We start from the raw sequence: 22,279 nt of genomic DNA, 5'->3' as shown, positions 1-22,279 counted from the left end.
AGTGTCACATACAGTTGGTGCTCAACAAATGTGTGGCTGAACGGTCTACAGAGGAATGGGGAAATGGTGACGATACATTCTAGTTAAGAACGGAGGGCCGTTTTGTTACGGCAGAGGGGTCTGTTCTTGCTCTGTAAACCTGTCCTTCCTCAATAAACTTAATTTCACGCTTGCCTTGCTTTTGGTGTGTCTGGTCCTTCTTCGGCCAAGAGCACACCAGGAACTAAGAACAAACAAATACGGCCCGACTTCTTGAGTCCAGGTGTTAGAGGAGATGGCTCAACATAATTATCTGGACAAGGGTCACAAGATCTTCCTTACCAGAGGCAGGGTGGGCTGAAAGCACCAACTACTGATAAACAACAATAGCCCGAAGTAGACCTGAGCCCACCTGCCAACCCCGCCCCCTTTTAAAAGCCCCGGTTTTCTGCATAAAGGCAGGATGGTCTGCTGAAAGGCAGACTAGGTGAGACACTGGTCTGCTGCCCCCCTCATTTGCCGGCAAATTAATAAACTTCTCTTTCCTTTTCCTCAAATAAATGAAAGAAAGGAAGAAAGAAAGAAGTAGGCCAGGCATGGTGTCTCACATCGGTAATCCTAGGCAGGAGGATCACTTGAGGCCAGGAGTTTTTTTTTTTTGTTTTTATTTTTTGAGACAGGGTTTTGATCTGTTGTCCAGGCAAAAGTGCAGTAATATAATCATAGCTCACAGCAACCTCAAACTCCTGAGCTCAAGCTGTCCTCATGCCCCAGCCTCCCAAAGTGCTGGGATTACAGGTGTCAGCCACTGCATCCAGAGGCTAGGAGTTTGAGACCAGCCTGGGCAACACAGCAAGACCCCATCTCTACAAAAACAATTAGAGGGCAGCCCGGCTGTGTGAATGCACAACTGCAAAGCAGTAATAACATCAGGCTCTACAGACGCCGCCTTCAGGGTCCTACCCTCCCCATTGAACAGCCCCATAATCTCGCTGTGCCTCAGTTTCCCCCTCTGCAAAGCAGGGTGGAGTGACATCTTGTCCCTCCCTCACCCGCTGTGAAGACCACACAGGGCCCTGCAGGTGGACCCAGCAGTATCTGCCACTGCACAGTGGTTCTCCCTTCGTTTTTTTCCCTCAGCTGCTGTGTTTTTTTTTTTTTTTTTTTTTTGAGACAGAGTGTCACTTTGTTGCCCGGGCTAGAGTGAGTGCCGTGGCATCAGCCTAGCTCACAGCAACCTCAAACTCCTGGGCTTAAGCGATCCTCCTGCCTCAGCCTCCCTAGTAGCTGGGACTACAGGCATGAGCCAGCATGCCCGGCTAATTTTTTTGTATATATATTTTTTAGTTGGCCAGATAATTTCTTTCTATTTTTAGTAGAGACGGGGTCTCACTCTTGCTCTGGCTGGTCTCGAACTCCTGACCTCGAGCGATCCACCCGCCTCGGCCTCCCAGAGCTAGGATTACAGGCGTGAGCCACCGCGCCCGGCCTGTTTTTTTTTTTTTTAAAAACTAAATGCCACCAATTTTTTTTTTTAAGTGTTGTGGCTTGGATTTAAACCAGGACTTTTGTGAGTGAGGGACATCTAGGAACCGCATCCCGGGGCCATACCCCTTGGACGCGGGGTGAGCGTCGGGAGGGACCCGGAGGCCGCAGGGGCGCGGGGCGGAGCCGGCGTGTCATGAGCCTCCGCGCCGGAGGCGGCAGCAGCGGGCGGCCGGGGTGACACAGTGTAGCGACGGCGGCCGGGCGGACACAGTGTAGCGACGAAGCCGGGCGGACACAGTGTAGCGACGGCGGCCGGGCGGACACAGTGTAGCGACGAAGCCGGGCGGACACAGCGTAGCGACGGCGGCCGGGGTGACACAGTGTAGCGACGGCGGCCGGGCGGACACAGTGTAGCGACGAAGCCGGGCGCACACAGCGTAGCCAGCGCGGCCGGGCGATGTGCGAGGGCGGCGGCCGGGTGAGCGGGGCGCGCCGGCGGGGAAGGGGCTCGCGGGGCCCCGCAGGCTGCCCGGGAGCCGCCGGAGGATTCGGGCGGGCGCGGCGCGGGGCCCCCCACGGCCTGGTCCTGTCCCGGCGCAGGGGGCGTCGGCGAGCTCAGGGGCCCCCGCCCTTGACCCCAGCCGGGGCCGTGCGAGGCCCTGGAGGCCCAAGGGACCCTCCTGGGCCGCTGGGCTGCCCCGAGCCTCAGTGCCCCCGTCGGCGGAAGGGGTGGGTGTGGCGGAGAGACCTGCCGCTGTGGGGAAGCCTGGGACACAGGGCACCCAGAGCGAATTCGTGTGGTTAGGGCTGAAGGTGGGGGAGGCACAGCTGGGGGGGGGGTGTTGTCCCTGTAGCAGCAGGCGCCGCCAGGCTTCGGTGGCAGTAGTAACCCCGTCTCTGCACGCCCCTGCGTCCTGGCAGGAGTTCCAGGTGTGAGCAGACAGGACAGAACTTATCCACCCCACCCTCCAAATTATCAGGTCCTCTCCTGGCAGCTGCAGTGTTACTTCTCTGCCACACCAGGGGCAGGAGACAGGAGGTCGGCTCAGCCCAGCCCCGGGGCCCTCGGTGCCCCGGAGCCCTGTGGGCTTTATTCCGAGGTCTCCTTTAATTGCCAAGTTGTGGATTCCACGCACACACCGTGAGAGGGGTGGTGTCTGGCACGGGGCCAGAGGGTGGAGGAGACTAGCCTGTTTCTTTGCTCTCTGTCTCCCTTTCCTGGCTTGTTCCTTTCTGAGGTCAAGCCCCAAATCTGGGGGCAGAAGTCTGGGGCGAGTATGGTGACGGGGGTGGGGGGCGGGCTGGCTGACGCTCAGCTCGTAGCTGCTGCTACCCCCTGCGGCCCTTGGGTAATGTGCGGGGTTGCTGTCCCTCTGCCCTCAGCAGAGAGGTAAATGTGATTCTTCAACTTGGCAGGAGAGAAACTGGGGCTGAAAGGTCAAATTGCTCCACTCGATCATTCGCTGCCTCTGTGCCAGCCTGGGCTGGCACTGCACTCAGAAGGTGAATAAAAGTTGCTTTTTTCCCAGCCCAGAGGAGAGCTACTGGGAAGAGTAGAGGTGTTGCTGCCAGGGTGCCTGCCCTTGAGCTCCTCTGCCGTATTTTAAAACACCAGGAGGTTTCCAGGGAGAGCCCCCAGGAGTGGCTCCTGCACCTCCATGACAGTCCCTTCGGGTTGGGCTGGTCACCATGTGATGACAGTGAAGTTTGTGCAGCAGCAACTGCACGTAATGGCTTCACTGACACACACACGTGCTTAATCTTTCCGCCCACCCCGGGAGGTAGATGTCCTCCCTGATTTGTAGGCAAGAAAATGGGGTCATGTAGCTTGTCACTGAGAGAGCTGGAATTTAAATCAAGGCTGTCTGATTCTTATAATTAATAGTGACAGTGATAATAAGTTATAGTTGATGTTTATCAGGTGCCTACCAGTTTTCTGTGTGCTGGCCAGTTTTCTCAGAACTTGATATTGACTAATTTAATCTTCACAGTAACCCTATGTATTACTATTAGTATTATAATCCCCATTTGAGATGTTAGAAATTGGAAGCAAAGGTTTATACATTACCCAAGTTCACACAGGCAGGAGCGGGCAGAGTAGGGATTAACTTGGGCCTATCTGCCTTTTCACCATGAAGCTACTGGGATGATCAGTCAGAATCTCCTTTGGCTGTAAGAGACAGAAACTCCCCTCCCAATAACAGTGGTGTATATAGAAGTTTATTTCTGTCTCGTATGAATGAAGCCCAGCAGTGAGTAGCTCAGAGCTCAGGTGGCATCTGCTGCAATCTTGTCACTCTGCCGTCCTTTTGGTAGCTTTTATGCCACAGCCCAAGGTGGCTGCTTCAGCTCCACCCATTGCATCTGCATCCCAGACGTTAGGAGGCAGGAGGGGCTGAAGAGAGGCATCTTCTCCCTTTAAGAAGAATTCCCAGAACTCTCCTGTGATCTTTCTTTTCACATCCTATTGGTCAGGACACAGTCACATTGCCACATCCAGCTGCACGGAGGCTGGAAATCGTGTGAGAACCCAAAAAACGAGGGCTCCCCACTCAGGAAGGGGTGGGTGGGTGACTGTTGGAACAGCCTCGTCTCCTGCACTCTGGTTGTCCCCTAGGACAGCGCTGGGCGTCGGGTGGCTGCCTGTGACCCTGCCATGCTGTGTGACCTACCCAAAGTCACCAGGTAAAGGGCTAAAGAGGGAGACTCTAGCCCTCGGCACCTGTGCCCTGCCCGGCCTCGCTGCCCGTCACTGGGTGCTGGGTCCTGCCTGGCTTGAACTCCAGCTGCCACCCCCCCGCCCCCACCACAGGGGCACAGCAGGTAGGACGGGGCCCACAGGCGTGTGGAGCTCCTGCCCGGGTGCGGCAGCCAGCGAGGGGCGGAGTGAGGCCTCCTCATTCAGCTGCCGGGGCGGGTTCAGGCCCCGGCTCCCCTGACCACACTGTGTGACCCTGGGCAGGGCTGTCCCCTCTGGGCTCAGTTCTCTTTCTTTCAGGGAAGGGGCAGACGAGGAGTCACAGGATTGCCTTTTGCAATCACAGATTCTTTCAGACGGGAACAGGTGTAAAGAAAGCATGCCCAGCACCTGCACTTGCTACACAGCTTTAAAAAGAAAGTCTCTCCAGCTTCCGGCGGCATTAACAAACCTTGCAGAGAGCTTATTCTGTGTTTGACGCCCATGACTCATTTTGCCCTCAGGGTGACCCACTTACGGATGAGGAAGGTGGCCTAGCTGGTTCAGTGGGGGAGCAAATGCCAGCTGCCTCCTTCCCCCCAACCAAAGCCCCTTCCTGTGCCTGTGTGTTCTGCAGTTTGTGATCCTGGGGTGGGGGGCGGGGAGCGGTTGTTGACCCTCAGCTTCCTCCAGGTAGTGAACCAGGCACTTCGCAGCTACATCACTCGTCGGTGGGATTGGAACCCAGGCCTGAGAGGTGCCAGCACAGCCTAGAAGCATCTGTAGAGTCTTCTCCATGTGTGGCCAGTTAGTCCTCCCAAGAACCCCTACCCCGGGGCACGGGGAAGGTCACCTGCGAGTGGCAGAGCGGGAATGGCCCTGGGACTGGCTGCGGGGTGTCCAGCCCTGAGTCCTCTGGTGGGGGCCATGGTTTCAGGGTGCCCTGAGGGGAAAGGAACACCTGGAGTCAGGGGCCGGGAAGGAAGACCCCGTTTCTGGGAGTGTCTCCTGAGGCATCTAGCAGCTGAAGCCCAGCAAGGTGCCCCCCTGGGCGGCCCTAGGGCTGGAGCCGAGCAGCATCTGGGGCCACAGGGCCGTGTGCTGGCAGGCAGGGAGCAGGGGTCCCACATCCAGCTGGGCACCCTTGGATGGGTCCTGCGCCCTCTCTCAGCTCGGCTGTGCCACCGCATGATGGGTGCTTCTGGAGGGGACACCACCAGTGGGCGCTTTGGGGGGTAGCTGAGGATCAAGGCCGTGGCGCGGAGGTGCCCCACCCAGACCCTCCAGGGACGTGAGAGCGGCTGGCCTCATCTGCAAAACCCCAGAGGGCGGGAGAGGGGCTGGTCTGTGGCGAGCCTGGAACCCGGGCACTCACCCTGGCGCTGCCCGGCCCCCAGGTGGGATGCTATGGAATATGACGAAAAGTTGGCCCGGTTCCGGCAGGCGCACCTCAACCCCTTCAACAAGCAGCCTGGGCCGAGGCAACATGAGCAGGAGCCCGGTGAGGAGGCCCCGGACGTCGCCGTTGAAGGTGGGTGCCGGGGGGTGGAGCCGGGCAGGGATCCGACCCCTCACGCCAGCCCCACCCTCCTTCCTTCCTGCTGCCTCGCAGGTGGGCACGGCCGTCCCCAGAGAGCTGGCACCTGCTGGCTGCTCCCTTTTCCCCACAGCACAAGTCACTTGTCACTGGCTCTGGGGGTTGCTTCTGTGTCCCCACCAGAAGGAACACGCCTGAGGGCAGGGGTTTGTGCCTGGCCTGTCACGGCCGTATCCCAGGGCCGGCACACAGTAGGTGCTCAGTGAACACTCGTGGAGTGAACCCAGAGCTGAGAGAGCTGGAGGGGGAGAGGTCAGTGGATAGAGTGTCTCGTGCTAAAGCCCCATTTCTCTGGGGGTCAGGACAGTTTGAGCCACGGAAACTGCAGATAAGCTCAGCAGGGAGTTCTTGGGGCCACGGCAAGAGGTGGCCTGGAGTCCACCCGCATTTGTGGATTTGGTTGTGTGGCTGTCCCCTAGTTTTTCTTCAGTCCGTGCATTTATTTATCCACGATGCCGCAGAAGTGGGGATGTTTCTATGATGCCGTGTTGTGGGCATTTTAGCACCACTGAGTGACATTCTGCCTCATCTGTTTGAATGACTCTTTCCCGTCTCTGTGAAGATACACATTCCTCTGCAGCTGCAAACCGGACGGACGTCAGACCAAGCAGCGTCTCCTTCCCGTGGGCTCCCTGAATCCCCTTCTCCCCCCAGCCGTCCGAGCTCCTCCCTGGGGCATGGGGGCCACAGGCTGACCTTTCTCTCCCTGCAGCCCTCCACCCCGGCCCCCCGCCCACAGAGGCCCTGCCCGAGCCGCCCCCGGGGGAGCCGGAGTTCCGCTGCACCGAGCGCGTGATGGATCTCGGCCTGTCTGAGGACCACTTCTCCCGGCCCGTGGTAAGGTTTGCATCTGCGAGGGAGAAGGGACCGGCTGAATCCCCCACGGTAGGAGGGGCCGGTGGTTTCCTTGTCACCCGCTCGCAGCGCAGGGTCATGTCCTCTCAGACAGTATCCCGGGAGCTGAGGGCGAGTCTTCCCCTGTGAACCGCGACCTTCAGGCGCAGCTGCCCCTGCCCCCGCCCAGGCTCCTGGGCCTCGAATCTCTGGCCTACGTGACACCCAGCTGCCAACCTCAGCACCTGTGTGAGGGCAGGTGGGGACAGCCTGAACTGGGGTTCCCATCCCCTGAGCTCCAGGTTCTCGTGAGAGAGTCGATCCCATCTGGGGTCCTCAGGGGTCCTGTAGACATGCTGTCGGGAGAGGGCAGGGAGGGAAAGAAGGCAGCCCCCTGCCTGCCTCACCACGGGGCCACTCTTGTTTGTTCTATATTTTGTTCCATGGAAGCCTTGTTTTGAAAAAAAAAAAAGGTGGAGGGGCTCTAATAATTTAAAAAAATAGTGTTGGTCGAGTGCTGTGGCCCATGCCTGTAATCCCCGTGCTTTGAGAGGCTGATGTGGGAGGATTCCTTGAGCCCAGGAGTTCAAGGCTGCGGTGAGCGGTGATCACACCACTGCCCTCCAGCCGGGGTGGTGGTGAGACCCTGTCAATCAGTCAATCATCAATCAATCATTTTAAAAAGTTTGAAAACCTTTTAGTTTTATGCAAACCGTCTCCAACTTTTGAGAGAAACATTCTGGTAACATTAAAATGTAACTTAAATTTAAAAAGATTCAGCCAGAACTCCTCTGTACCAATTCTAAATTCACTTTTCATTGTGTGTGTGGCCTTTAAACTTTGCCCATACAGATACATGTTTCATATACATGTTTTATATGTTTATTATAACATGTTGAACACTTCCTTTGGGCCACAGATTGAGCTCCAGGGGCGAGGGAGGGTGCTGCCCCCCTACGCCTGGACCTCTCAGAGCCTAGCAACCCGGGGAGGAAGACAGCGCCTGAGGGCAGGGTCAGCCTGAGCTCCCAGCCCCGAGTCCTGAGCTTGTCTCCCCGGTGGCTGCGGAGTGTTCTGCGTCTGGGGGCCCGTCCGGGCCTGAGCCCCGGGCTTGCTGCGTGGTGACAGCAGCTGGGCTTGGACTTAAGCTGGGGCCACTTGCTCTTCTTCACAGCAGCAAATGTCATTTCCGAGCCTTCCTCCAAGAGGAAGTTCTTCAGAAGTAAGGGAAATGGTGTAGCCAAAAAAGCAGCTGGGTCTCTAAAAGAAGGAAGTTGTCTTCTGAAAAGCTTCCTTCAAACATGAGGGCTTCGGAGGCCTGGCTCGAGGCGGACCCAACCGTGCCGCCAACCCTCCCGGCCTTAAGCAAGTCCTCAGCCCTCTGGCGTCAGCGTCCCCGTCTGCGTGTAGGGGGTGAGGTCTGCTCTGGGCCCGGCTGTCTCTGCGGATGGCCCAGCCCTAACAGGGGTGGGCGTCTGACTGCCCCCCCAACCCGGCAGGGTCTGTTCCTGGCCTCCGACGTCCGGCAGCTGCAGCAGGCCATCGAGGAGTGCAAGCGGGTGATTCTGGAGCTGCCGGAACAGTCGGAGAAGCAGAAGGATGCCGTGGTGCGGCTCATCCACCTCCGGCTGAAGCTCCAGGAGCTGAAGGTGGGTGCTGGCCCGCCCCCCACGGAGGGGGCCTGGAGCCGAGGCCAGAACTGTGGGAAGCAGGAGACCCCGGGGCAGCCCCTGGCTCCTTCCTGGGAGGTGGGTCTCTCTGGGCTCTGAGGGACCGAGGTAGACAGGAGCGTAGAGGGCAGGGTGGAAGCCGGGCCCTCACCCGTGGGCGGGAGGCTATTTCTCTGTGAGTCTGGACCCTCTTGGTTGCAAGGGACAGAAACCCAACCTCAAGTAACTTGTACCAAAAAGAAAAAAAGTATTTGCTGGTGACTGAAAGATCCTACAATTTCAGGAATCTTGCCGTCTTTCCACTCTGCTTGCTGTGTTTGCCGCATTCTCAGGCAGCCGCCTGTGTGGTGGCAAGAGACGGCCCCAGTGACTGCGGCCTTCTGTCTGTCAGCGGGCCACCTGTGCAGAGCCTTCTTGTCCTAGCCGGCATAGCGAGAGTCTCAGGCTTGACTTGCACTGGCCGGTGCTGGGTCCACTCCTGACCCAAAGAAGGTGGCTGCCTGGCTAGCTCCGGGCCACACGCCCATCCACTAGGGCAAGTGGATGGGGTCGGTCCCACCGTGACCCTGGAGTGATGTGACGGCACGTCTAGGGGTGGTGTCTAGGGGGGCAGTGGGCAGGGTGGTGGCCCACACCTGAGGCTGAGGTGGAGGGTCCCTTGAGGCCAGGGGTTCCAGGCTGCAGAGAGCCGTGATTGCGCCACTGCCCTCCAGCCTGGGTGACAGGGTGAGACCCCGTCTCTCTTGAAAAAGCAAGAAGAAGGTAAATGGATCCCCAACCCGCAGACGTCCATGCTGCATTCCTGGAGTCTGTATGTTCTGTGCCCTGGCGGCCACTCTGTCCCTGTACAGATTCATGAGTCCCTGGGAATTTAGAAAAGGGAACGTTCATTAGGAAGTAGGTACATCCGTGGTAAGAAAGACATCCCAAAGTGCAGTGGCTGAAAGAAGATTTGTCCTTTTTCTCATGTAAAAATCCCGCACGTGGTCCAGGGCCCATGTGGCAGCTAATGGTGTTGGGGACCCTGGGTCACCCTTTCTTGCTGCTCTGCCAGTCCCTGGGGGATCTCAGATGGCCCCACACTGTGTCTTCTGGGCTCTCGGCCAACCAGCAGACAGGAGGGCAGGGCAGGTGCAGCCACGTGTCCTGGGCCCCCACAGTCACCCAGCAGCACCTGGTGGTGGGGCTGCCGGGAGAGCGAGCATGTGATCTGGCTGGCCCAGGCCTGACTGATCATCGTTTTGTCGCAGAAAGGACAAGGGGACTGGCACTGCGCCGACGCTCACAATCCCTGCCGCCAGCGGTGCCTGCAAGAAATAAGTTGAGGGGCTTGTGTGTGAGGGGGAAGGAACCACAGTCCGGCTCACCTGTGACCCCTCCCCGACCCTCTGCAGGACCCCAACGAGGACGAGCCCAACCTCCGAGTGCTCCTCGACCACCGCTTCTATAAGGAGAAGAGCAAGAGCGTCAAGCAGACCTGTGACAAGTGCAACACTATCATCTGGGGGCTCATTCAGACCTGGTACACCTGCACAGGTGGGCCGAGCCCTCGACCCCTTCCTGCTGGGTGGGCGGTCTGGGTCCTCGAGGCAGGGTGCAGCAGCCAGAGCTCTGCTCCCGTGTCGGGTCGTGTTCAGGTGGATGCTCCGCAGCGTTCTCAGCCTCGGAACCCTGCTGTGTGCTGGAGACACAAGCAGTGGGAGGCCAAAATCCCTGCCCACCCTGAGCTCACAGCCGCACCTGAGCTGTCCAGGGTGGCAGCCGCTAGCTGCATACGGCCATGCAAACTTGAATATTAATTGAATATTCATCTCCTCCATCGTACCGTCTCCATTGCTCGTGCTCAAGAGCCCGTGATGCCAGTGGCTGCCGCGTTGGGCAGTGCAGAGAAAACATTTCCATGACTGTAGAAAGTCCCGTCTGACAGTGCCATTCGGGATGAGAAATCAAACTAGGGACTGACGTGGTGTGTCAGACAGTCACACGACAGTGAAGAAAAGTCAGGAACAGGAATAGCGTGTGCTGGGGTGGAATGGGTATGACTTTAGTGCAGAATGAAAAGGCATCACGTGACATTTAAGCAAAAACTTGAAGGTCGGGGTACAAGTCAGGACTGTGTCTAGGGAGGAGCATTCTGGTGCCGGGGGAGCCAGGTGTGCAAAGTCCCTGTGGCTGCCGTGTGTCCAGTGTCTTCAAGGAGGAGCAGAGAGCCCTGCAGCTGGAGCTGCAGGTCTGAGGGAGGTGGGGTAGAGCTGGCTGGGGGCTTTTCTGTAACTGTGATGAGGGCTACAACTGGTTGTTGGACATACTTATGTGTTTTGTTTTGTTTTGTTTTGTGACCTGGTCTCATGCCGTCACCCAGGCTAGAGTGCCGTGGCGTCAGGATAGCTCACTGCAGCCTCCAACCTGGGCTCAAGTGATCCTCCTGCCACAGCCTCCTGAGTAGCTGGGACTACAGGCGTGCGCCACCACGCCCGGGTAGTTTTTAAATTGTTTGTAGGGACAGGGTCTCGCTGTGTTGTCCAGGCTGGTCTCGAACTCCTGGTCTGGGCTCAAGTGATCCTCCCACCCTGGCCTCCCAAAGTGCTGGGATTACAGGTGTGAGCCCGCCGTGCTCAGCCCATACTTAGGTGTTAACGGAGTCATTCTGGCTGCTGATGGCGCATGGACTGAGGGGGGATGAGTGGAAAGGAGGGGGTGGCACTCTGGTTGGGGCGGGACAGTGGGCGTGAGAAGTAGCTGAGTCTAGCACCAGCTGCAGGTTCCTAAATGGAATGTGAGAGAGGAGAACGGAGTCGGGATGACTCACCATGTTTGGTCTCAGCAGTGGGGAGATGGAGTCGCTGAAATCCGAGATGGGAGGCTGTGAGGAGGCTGGGAAGGAAGGGCGGGAATTCCTTTTGTTCCATTCGGACAGGATTTGAGTTGGGAGTGGCAGCTCGGTCTCTGGGTGTGTACATCTGAAGCCGAGGGGCAAGGCTCAAGGCTCAAGGACAGGAGGGTCTGAGGTTCTAAGACCCACAGCAGTGCCAGGTCTGGATTGGTCTGGGCCTTGGAGTGGAGCCTGTGGGGGGAGGGGCAGAACAGCAGAAGGTCGAAGGTCGCCTGGCTGCAGGGGCCTCCCGCCCCCTTCTCAGGGTGTGTGTTTTGTCTCTGCCCCCAGGGTGTTGTTACCGCTGTCACAGCAAGTGCTTGGGCCTCATCTCCAAGCCCTGCGTGAGCTCCAGAGTCAGCCACCAGGCCGAGTATGAGCTGAACATCTGTCCGGAGACGGGGCTGGACAGCCAGGATTACCGCTGTGCTGAGTGCCGGGCACCCATCTCTCTGCGTGAGTGGTGGCAGGGAGTGTCGGGCAGGGAACCAGGGCTGCGAACGTCAGAGCCAGATGGGGACCTGGGGGTGGTCCCTGCACCCCCCACCCAAGCAGGCCGAGGTCCCGGCCTTCTCTAGGCTGGCACAGGTCACTGGGGAGCTCCTGCAGGGCTGGACCTGACCTCAGCCTCGTGTGTGGCCCTTTGTCACACAGCCCACCCAGACAGGGACGGGGGAAAAAGCCACACAGCCATCCTGCGGATGGCACCTGCCAGCCTTCTTTCTAGAGAGTTACTACTGTCAGTTCACGAGGTCCCTTCCTAGACCTGTGGCAGGGTCCTCTTACTGTCCCGTTTTACTGATGAGAAAACAGAGCAGGGAGATGCTGGACCCCTGAGGTCTCACGGCTGAGAAGAGGGTGGGTCAGGTCTGAGGGGGGTGCCTTGGCCCGGCGGGCTGTGGTCTAGCGGAAGCCGAGGGGTAGCGGTGAGTCGGGGACCCTGACAGCCGCTCTGATGCTGTGACGGCCACGCCCCTGCAGGGGGTGTGCCCAGCGAGGCGAGGCAGTGTGACTACACCGGCCAGTACTACTGCAGCCACTGCCACTGGAATGACCTGGCCGTCATCCCTGCCCGAGTCGTGCACAACTGGGACTTCGAGCCTCGCAAGGTCAGGGGGCGGGCGGCAGGGGAGGGCCCCTGGGAGGGAGAGCGGCTGGGGGTGGGGCGGGCGTGCCCTGGGGGTGTGTGGGGGGACATGAGGCTGCCAGACGGGGTCTGGAGGTGCCACCGAGCCCCGCCCTGCAGGTGTCCCGCTGCAGCATGCGCTACCTGGCGCTGATGATGTCTCGCCCAGTGCTCAGGCTCCGCGAGATCAACCCGCTGCTGTTCAACTACGTGGAGGAGCTGGTAGAGATCCGGGTGAGGTGGGGCCGGAGGGCGCAGGGCTGCTCCGTCGGGGGACCCCGTGGCAGGGCCAGCCACCCTCTCCTCTGGGGGCTCTGGGGCGGTGGGGGCTTTAAGCAGAGGAGGGAGACCACCTGCTTGCGTTTAGCAGGGCTCCTCGCCTGCCCTTCGACTGGAAGATGCTAGAGCCATGTCCAACAGCAATCCAATCTAGGCGTAGAGACGATTTTAAATTTTCTAGTAGCGACATTAGAACAGTAAAAAGAAGTAGGTGAAGTTAATTTTAATGATGTATTTCATTTAACCCAATATCTGTTTGTTTAACCGAATGTATGTTGAAAAGATTATTTCAACACACAACAGTACAAAATTATTGAGATATTTTACATCCTTTTTCTTTTTTGTGCCACCTCTTTGAATTCCAATGCTCATTCTACACTCACAGCAGCCTCAGTCCGGGCCAGGCCTTTCACGACCTCAGAGGCTGCGTGTGGCCCGTTCCCTCAGCCAGCATGAGGGGCGGTGGGTGGGGCTGAGGACAGAGGGTGCTGGAGGTGGTGAGGCCGTAGGGGCTGAGGAGGGAGCGGGGATTTTTCTGGACGTTTGGCTCAGTGTGTCAGATGTGCACGGCTGCCAGTGTGTGGACAGGCGGCATTTTGTGCCTGTGCGGCTCGGGTGAGCGGAGGGTTCCGTGGGCAGATGAACCTCAAGGTCCTGCCCAGCCCAGAAGCTGTGGTTTGAACTTGAGCTTGGCTGGAGCACTCAGACCTGGGACCATTCTGGGGAGCGTGAGGGCACCGTCCCCAGAGTGTAAGGTGACACGCCCGTGCGCAGGGCCAGCGCGGAGCCGTGCAGACGTGGGCACGGTGCCGGCACTGCGCCTGGCTGAGGCCCACCCGCCGCCCTCGTCCACAGAAGCTGCGCCAGGACATCCTGCTCATGAAGCCGTACTTCATCACCTGCAAGGAGGCCATGGAGGCACGTCTGCTGCTTCAGGTCAGACTGCCGGAAGGACTGGCCCGAGACGGGAGGTACAGGGAGAGCCGGGGTGACAGGGCACGTCAGGCTCAGATCTGTCTCAGATAACCTAACAGCTGGCATATGTAGTTCCATTAGCACAGGGTCTCCCGAACTCTGTCCCAAGGAACCAGGCAAACAGGTATTTTACCCGCAAAAGTGTTCTCATCATTTCCACTGGGGAAACCCCGGGGCTGTTGCTGCAGGTTTTCCGTGAATCTCCCTGGGGAGACCCAGCCTAGGCCCCCCAGGCAGGCTGACCGCAAAGCAGCCTTCAAGGCTCACCTGTTAATTTGTTCAACAAACATTCACAGACGCTGCTCTAGGCTCTGGGGACCAGTGGACAAAACAGGCAGGAATCCTTGCCCTTAGCGAGTGCCCCTCAGGTAGGCAGGATGAGAGAAAGTGTCTGTCAGGGTGCTGAGCGCTGCGGACAGGATGAGTCGGGGGGCGCCGTGCACATGGGGAGGGGACGGGAGCGGTGAGGTGGCAGTGTGGCTGGAGGGGCCGTATTGGGGAGGGAAGAGAAACCTGTCCCTGGTCCCCTCTCTCCCTGATGTCCCCCCCACCCCGGCCTCCCGGATTCCGTTCTTGGGGCCCAGACACCGTCTGAAGCTTCTTGCTCCCCTGGCACGGGGAGTGGCCCTGGGTGGGCCATGGGGGTCCTTTCCTGCTGCCTGGGGTCACGGCCAGGGGGACTTCGCAGCTCCAGGACCGGCAGCACTTCGTGGAGAACGATGAGATGTACTCGGTGCAGGACCTCCTGGACGTGCGGCTGGGCCGGCTGGGCTGCTCCCTCACCGAGATCCACACGCTGTTCGCCAAGCACATCAAGCTGGACTGCGAGGTGGGCTCGGCACCCCACTCGGGGGTCTGCCCCGGAGGGGACCGCGGGGGCTCTTCCTCTGCCCGCGGCCTGAGGGCGGGAGTTGGCAGGAGACGCCCAGCCTGCAGAGTCCCCGTCCTCGGACTGCCCTCTAGAGCCGGCACTTGCCTGCCCCCCCCCAACGCCCACTGTCCCCCCCCAGCGGTGCCAGGCCAAGGGCTTCGTGTGTGAGCTCTGCAGAGAGGGCGACGTTCTGTTCCCGTTTGACAGCCACACATCCGTGTGCACCGACTGCTCAGCTGTCTTCCACAGGTGGGTGTGGCTGGTCCCGCGGGAGCTGCCCCGTGTGCATGCGTGTGTGTGCGGTGTGTGTGTGTGTGTGTGAGAGAGAGAGAGACAGACATTTGCATCTTTGCTGATTTTCAAAGCCCCTCGCTGACCCTGAGATATGGCCTTAGACCCTGCTGTCTGTGACTGCACTAGAAGTCACCTGAGGCCCCGGCTTGTCCCCAGGTGCGTTCACGGCACCTGAACTGCTTCCTTTCTCTGCTAGGATTCAAGTCACTCGTTCAGGGTTAGTGTAGGTAGAGGTTCCCGGACTTTCTAGTTCCTGGCACCCTTTAGTGTCTCAGTAATTTTTTCAAAGTGTCCCTGGACCAAAGGAAATGCCTAACAGCTTGGTTTATCGAGTACTTTTGTTCAGACAACTTTATAAGTATTTATGTCCTAAAGATTTATTTATGTCACTAAAGATTTAGTGGCTGTTGGGGAAAATAACACACAAAGATTGGAAGAAAAATATGCTAATTTCGTTTTTCAGTAAGCACAATGACTTACTGATGATACGTGTTTGTGTGCTGGGCGCTGCAGTCAGTAGGAAACCACCCCCCCCATTCCCATCCACTGGTTTTTGCCGGGCATTTGCTATTTATCGTAGCACCTGCTGCAGTCCCAGCTCGGCAAAGCTGTGATGTCACAGAAGGAACTGTAGCAAAAACTGACATTGGAACTGAACTCCCTGGAGCCAGTAGTTTGCTTGGTGTCTGACAGATGTCAGATATCGCTGTGGTCTCTTCAAAAATGTGAACTGGCCTGAGGCGTCCCCTGCAGTGCCTTGGGGCACCCTGATGCACAGTGTGGGAACCATGGCGGAGGCCAGTGGGGATAAGGACAGGTGGTGACGGTCACTAAGAGCTCAGCACCAAGGTGACTGCCTGGTTCGGCCCCGTCAGCTTGGGTCTTGTCAGGGATGTCGGGCCCGGTGAGGACCCCAGGGAGGCCCCCTCCCCATGCTGGGTACGTGCCAACCACACACGCACCGCACGGTCAGTCACACCTGGGCACAGACCCTGCTTCTGCCCCTTGGTGACATCTCTGAACCTCAGTTTCCCCCCCTGTCGAGGGTTGATGGGAGCTGACAGAAGCAGCTTGTGAGGACTCAGTGGTAGAACTTTCTGTACCGAGGGCCCCAACCTGTCCCTGCCCGCAGGGACTGCTACTACGACAACTCCACCACGTGTCCCAAGTGCGCCCGGCTCAGCTTGCGGAAGCAGTCGCTCTTTCGGGAGCCTGGGCCGGACGTGGACGCCTGAGGCTGCAGGAGGACACCGGGTCCCCGCCTGGACTGCCTGTCCCTGACCCGCTGGCGTTGCCAAAGTCAAGTTGTTTGTTCCGCTCTGGAGACCCCGGGGTGAAGCCCCTGGACCTCTCCACCCCTGTGGGGGGAGGGAGGTGGTGAGCAGGACTGACCCCCCCCAGGTGCTTTGTGGCCCTTGGGGCGGCTGCACCTGGGACTCCGTGGAGTGAGGCAGGGCCTCCAACCTCCCCACGCACAGAGCCCTCCCTGCCCCGGGGCTAGGGCTTCTGGGCTCTGGAGGTGCCGCGGGCCCTGTCCCAGCCACCCTGGAAACTTGTCAGGCCAAGACCCCCAGAGGGCTTCAGAGCACTGGTCACCATGACCTGAGTGTCGCCTGCAGTGACAGTTTGGGTTGTACCTGGAGGCTCCCATTGCCTCCAGCCACTTGTCTCTGGGGCTTCTGGTTGTCCCTGGCCGGGGCCATTCACGATTGTCTCCCACGGACCTGGCCTGTCTTGGCCTCCTGGGGTTCTTCTGAGTCCTCCCCGGAGGACAGGGAGGGAAGGGGCCTGTGGAGCTTTCCCTCCTGGGCACCCCTGTAGCTGCTCCTGCCACGGCCCAGCCTGCCTCACCCTGGTTCTCCAGGTTGGGAGGCCGGGGGTCCAGCCTGAGGACAACATCCCGGCCTCCAGGTGTGGTGCAGGGACTGTGCCCCAGGGGAGGTTCCAGGTTAGGCCACAGGGTCATTTACGGTAAGCCCAGGTGGCATTTCTCAGGACCAAATCTGTCCCTGAGGAGCTGCGTCCCTGCTGCCCGTGGAGGTCTCTGGCTGGCTTGGAGATGACCAGCCAGGGGTCTCTCATGTGTTTGGTGCCGGTCACAAGCTGGGAGTATTTGCTCTCTTCCTCCCCTGCCCCTCTGGATGACAAAGTCTTTAAACAGAACCACGCGTGGGTCTTTATACACGAACCTGGGCCTGAAGCCTGGAGCCCATGCAGAAGGAGGAGGGCAGGGGGGTGTGGGAGGTCCCTCATTCCACGTGACAAGGGGCCTCTGGACAGCAGACGAGACTCTTCAGTAGGGAAAGGGGCTCGCTTGGCCTCCGTATTTGCACTTTATAGGTCCTGCGTTGAGGGTAGGGGACTGTAGGTTATAGATCCGGCTGTAGGAGGGGACGTTACGGGACGTGGCTTCCCAGTCTTGCTCCTGGGAAGCAGAGGTGGCTGGCACCCTCCCTCCTCCTCTCCCTGGACTGTGCTTGGTTGTTGATGCACATGGGTGGCACACGTGGGCAGAGGGCAGGGACCGTAGCCGCTGGGACAGCCACTACCTTTGGCCGGGAAGCCCGGGAGGAGATGCCTCAGTCGGCAGAAAGGCCAGCCGGGCTCAGTGGCCCCTGAGGGGTGGACAAAGACAGCATGGCCTCAGCCCTGCCCTCTGCACCCTCAGGGACGGGCCGGTGTCGTTTCTCCCCACACCGTGGCTTTAGACGTGGCTCTTGCTGTCTGTTCTGTCTCCCTTTCCCCATCTGGGGGACGGGGGCAGTGGTGTGGACCTGCCTCAGGGGGGAATGGGGAGAAGGGAACTAAGTCCTTCAAAGAGGGAGCTGTCAGGTCGCGTCACTGGTGGGTCCCTGTCCTGCTTTCTCGTCTTTGGGGTGAAGAGGGGGTTAAAGGCCAAATGCCCTTTTCCTACATCCTTAAATCTGCACATTTCTCACAACTGCGTCACATTCCCGTCCTGAGCATCCGCCATTCCCAAGTCTCCCGGGTAGTCATCACGCCCCAGTCACAAATCGCCGTGTCCGTAGAAAAAGCAGGCTGGCATTTGCTGGACAAAGGGTTGGGTCATCTTTTAATCTACGCAACATCTCTTCCTCACCGGCCCTTCTGGATGACAAAGTCTCTGGACAGAATCCCGTGTGGGCCTTTCTCCATGTCCGCAGCACGGTAGGGAGAACCCGGCACGGAGATGGTTTGCCCGGGCCGCATCGCACACAAGAGCACACGCGAGGGCGATTCTTTGGCCTGGGACTAGGCTGGCCCGAGGGATGCCCAGCTGTAACAATGCCACCGTCACTGTCTCATTAAAGTGGTGTCCTATAGACTGGTGTGTGTGGTGAATTGCAGACAGAGCTGAGAGTGTGTTGATACACAAGCCAATTGTAGGCTTCGGGAGTAACCACTTCATCCAGTGGGACTGAATGTAATCTGGTTTAGGGTGAAGTACCATTTCTTTCTTTTTTCTTTTTCTTTCTTTCTTTCTTTCTTTTTTTTTTTTTTTTTGAGACAAGGTCTCACTCTGTCACCCAGGCTGGAGTGCAGTGGCGTAATCATAGCTCACTGCAGCCTCAAGACTCCTGGACTGAAGCAATCCTCCCATCCCAGCCTCCCCAGTAGCTGGGACTACAGGTGTGCACCACCACGCCCGGCTATTTTAAAAATTTTTTGTAGGGTTGTGGTCCTGCTACGTTGCACAGGGCTGGTCTTGAACTCCCAGCCTCAAGTGATCCTCCCGCCTTGGCTTCCCAAAGTGCTGGGATTACAGGCAGAAGACACTACGTATGCCTGGCCATATTTCTTTTTGACTTTTAAAATTTTTTCCCTTTTTTTAAATTTCAGCATATTATGGGGGTACAAATATAGTCACATATATTGCCTTTGCCCCACCGGAGTCAGAGCTTCAAGAGTGTCCATCCCCAGACAGTGTGTACCAGACCTCTCAGGTGTGAATATACCCATCCCCTCCTCCCCTCTCCGACCTGCCCGACGCCAGCTGAATGTTACTGCTATATGTGCAGAGTTATCACAGTGTTGATCAGTTAATACTAATTTGATGGTGAGTACATGTGGTGCTTGTTTTTCCATTCTTGTGATACTCATATTTCTTGATTAATTGGGATAAGAAGTACATATGTTGGTGTTAGACCTAGGCCTGGTTGGCTCTGACACAATGTGTAGGGAAGTGACACAATTTCAGCCTTCATTTTTTCTATGAGATGGGATTTCAACGTATACCTCGTTGGGTTTTTAGCGTTCAGAAGCATTTAGTGCTGTGCTTGGCATGCAGGAAATGCTCAGTAAATGGAGCTATATCTTCTTTCTGGAGTCCTCTCGTTGGAAGGACTTCCTCGGTATCTTAGGCAATGAGAAACTGGCCATTATGCAAATCACAGGAGATTCGGCTCAAGTCTTATTCAGCTCCTGGGAGCCTCATTCAGCTCTGTAAGTCAGACCCATGAACAGGGCCCTCACCACAGCTCAAGGCATTCCCGTTACCCTTGAATGAGGATAATTAATGGATGCACTTCAGGGGAACCATAAACTCTCCTTCCAAATTAGACTCAAAACTCTGTTTGTGTGCATTTTTCTGCAGAGACATGATCTATGGTTTTGACCAGGATGATGTATGGTTTTGACCAGGATCTCAAAGGGGCTATGACCTAGGAAACGCCAGGAATCTGCTGTGGAAGGTGTCTTTATCCATAATCAAGGGGCCGGGGCGCGGGGCTCGGGAGGCAGGAGGAAAGGCGGTCGTGCGCTGAGTACACGCCTCCAATTAAAAACTACAAGCAGCTAAAGCTGCACTTTGGATATCAGAGGGCACAATTGTTTTTCCTCCTTTAGGTTATGAAATTTTCTTCTAATATTTTTATTTTGACAAATTTAGATTTACAGAAAAGTTGCAAAAACATTCCCATTTGTCCATCTCCTCGATTCCCTAAATGTTAACTTTTTGCCCCATTTGCTTTATTCTTTCTCTGCACATACATTTTTTTCTGAACCATTTGACAGTAAGTTGCAGAGATGATGATGTCCTTTGCTTCTAAATACTCGAGTGTATTCCCCCAAACAAGGACATGACCTTACATGGCCACACTTATCAAATATGCAATTATCAGGACAATAACACTGATAAAATACAAAACCTACAACAAACCTTGTTCAGATTTCATCGACCTCCTCCCGCTCCCCCCAAACCCCACATTACCTTCAGTTACGATGTCCCTTTGACCTTCTTTCATATGACAAAACACTGACATTTTTGAAAAGTGCAGGCTATTTTGAAGAATGTCCGTCAGTCTGGGTTTGTCTCAGATTCAAGCTTTGCACTTTTGGCAGGAATTCCGTAACAGGGATGCTGTGTCTTCCTCGGGGTGTATCAGGAAGCACACGACGTCAGTCTGTCCCACTGTGGGAAATCTGGGTAGGATGGCGTCGGCCCCGTTTCCCCACTGTGAGATTACTGTATGTTCCTTTGTAATTAGTATGTATCTTGTGGGAAGATACTTTGAGACTATAAATGTCCGGTTACTCCTCCAACTTCCACCCTCGATGTTAGTATCCACTGATAATTATTACCTAATTCAATTATTACAATGATGATTGCCAAATGGTGATTTTTCTAATTCCATTACTGCTTCTGCATCTTTCCATCATACAGAAGAGCTTTCCTTCCTCCCCATTTATTTACTTATTCACTCAAGATCCTATTTTACTCAGTGGGCTATAATCCTTTATTGTAATTATTTTAATTCTCAAATTATCCTGGATTTGGTCAGTGGGGGCCCTTTTAGCTTGTCTCCTGGGTCCTCCTGGCACATGCCTATCATTCGTTTTTTGTTTTTTTTTTTTCTTGAGACAGAGTCTCGCTCTTTTGCCCTGGCTAGAGTGCCGTGGCCTCAGCCTAGCTCACAACCACCTCAAACTCCTGGGCTTAAGCAATCCTCCTGCCTCAGCCTCCCGAGCAGCTGGGACTACATGCATGCACCACCATGCCCAGCTAATTTTTTCTATATATGTTTTTAGTTGTCCAGATAATTTCTTTCTATTTTTTTTTTAGTAGAGACGGGGTCTCGCTGTTGCTCAGGCTGGTCTCGAACTCCTGACCTCAAGCGATCCTCCCACCTCAGCCTCCCAGAGTGCTAGGATTACAGGCCTGAGCCACTGCACCCGGCCGGTATCTGTGTAGTTTTATTTTGCATTTCTATAATTATGAATGAGGTTGAACTTATTTTCATGTTTCAGGATCTCTTGTTTACGAATTATGTCTTTTCTCCATTTTTCTATTGGATTTTTGCTATTCTTTCTTCTTAAAGAGCTCTTCACATATCAGGGATATTAGCCTGTTATCTGTGAGGTATATTGCAAGTATTTTCTTACAGTTTGTGAATTGCTTTTTGATCTTATTTGTGGTGTTTTCTTTCCTATGGAAGAGTTTTGCTTATGTTTTTATATGGTCACATTAGTTTTTATTTCATCTGGATTTGGAGTCATACATCTTTCCCTGCACCCAGGTTAAAGAGGCATCACACGTGTGTTTGTGGTACTTGTATGCTTTCACTTTTTAGATTTAGAGTCCTGATCCATTTGGAGTTTATTCTTGTGTAGGCTATCAAATATAGAGCTAACTTTTTCTAAATTGTTAACTAGTTGTCCTGCATTTTTTTTTTTTTAAAGTCTATCTGAATCTATTTCTGGACTTTCTATTCTACGCCACAGGACTATTTAATTCTGCCTCACAGATCTGACAACTATACTGCTTTAATTACAGAGGCTTTCACAGTTTTAATGTCTGGAAAGGCTAGTCTCCCCTTTGCAATTTTTCTTTTTTAAAAAATGTTTTCCTGGCTATTCTTGCATGTCATCTTTTTAAAGCACACACTTAAGTAACATTTTAATGACAAAATTTGATACTCCGAGGTGTCAAAATAGAAATGCCAACAGCAAGGTTTCCAGAGATGTTAAACATCTGGAAGCAGAGAGGCTTGGCTGGGCCTCAACTGTCGGGGTTATCTTCGTGCTCCTGGCTTTACTTTGATTACTTTTGGTAACATAAACTGAAAAACGACCTAAGATAAGTTGCCTTGAGTGCTGCTTTTTCTCATTGCACAGTTCCCTGTAGCAGTTTATTGCATCACTGAGTGTTCTTGAAACTTTCGGTATCCACTCACCATTACGGCAGGTACTAGTAAGGACCTGCAAGCCAGCCTCGAAGTGTGAGAATGCTGCTGACAATTTTCCCGTGGTTAGTTGGCGCAGGGCAGGTGGTGCAACTTCACTCTCCTCTCCTGCTGCCTCCTCCTGTCCCAGCTGCACCAGCTCCTGGTTTGACAGATCTTCATGGGACCACAGCAGCTGGTCCACATCAGCCTCTGCAACCTCTGCCAAGGCCACACGCTTGGCGAGGGTCATAATGTTTTGCTGAGGCTGTGAAATGGTATCTGTCTGGGGAAATCTCTGGGACTGAACACGCTCAGGCCAAATCTCCTGCCACACACTGTTCATTATTGCGGGTTTGAGCTCCTCCCAAGCCACTGCAACGGTGTCCACAGCATCCATGACACTGTAGTTTCTCCAGAACTCCCTGATCATAGCTATCATAGCTGCTTCAAATCG

At 55.9% G+C, this 22,279-nt stretch overlaps 1 protein-coding gene across 8 annotated transcripts; it reads left to right on the top strand.

Moving 5' to 3' along the window:
- Nucleotides 1-1,709: 1,709 nt before the first annotated feature.
- DEF8 (differentially expressed in FDCP 8 homolog) lies at nt 1,710-17,987 on the top strand. Of its 8 annotated transcripts, none has more exons than XM_045533888.1 (14): nt 1,710-1,945; nt 4,838-4,951; nt 5,542-5,675; nt 6,304-6,364; nt 6,454-6,578; nt 8,075-8,224; nt 9,640-9,781; nt 11,409-11,573; nt 12,099-12,226; nt 12,364-12,477; nt 13,378-13,458; nt 14,186-14,326; nt 14,508-14,617; nt 15,795-17,987. In XM_045533888.1, exons 3-14 carry the CDS (start codon nt 5,547-5,549, stop codon nt 15,895-15,897), a joined length of 1,449 nt encoding a protein of 482 aa, XP_045389844.1. In that variant the 5' UTR covers nt 1,710-1,945; nt 4,838-4,951; nt 5,542-5,546; the 3' UTR covers nt 15,898-17,987. The 8 variants fall into 8 exon arrangements, with proteins under 8 accessions (XP_045389844.1, XP_045389848.1, XP_045389843.1 ...); XM_045533887.1 differs by lacking the exon at nt 1,710-1,945 and adding an exon at nt 2,314-2,970 and having other exon boundaries at nt 3,784-4,951; XM_045533886.1 differs by lacking the exon at nt 1,710-1,945 and adding an exon at nt 4,131-4,152.
- The last annotated feature ends 4,292 nt before the right edge of the window (nt 17,988-22,279 follow it).

The sequence above is a fragment of the Lemur catta genome, chromosome 20 (assembly GCF_020740605.2).
Source record: "Lemur catta isolate mLemCat1 chromosome 20, mLemCat1.pri, whole genome shotgun sequence".
In the NCBI taxonomy this organism is placed as follows: domain Eukaryota; kingdom Metazoa; phylum Chordata; class Mammalia; order Primates; family Lemuridae; genus Lemur; species Lemur catta.
The sequence above is the reverse complement of the archived record's forward strand: the minus strand, read 5'-3'. Positions and strand labels throughout refer to the sequence as shown.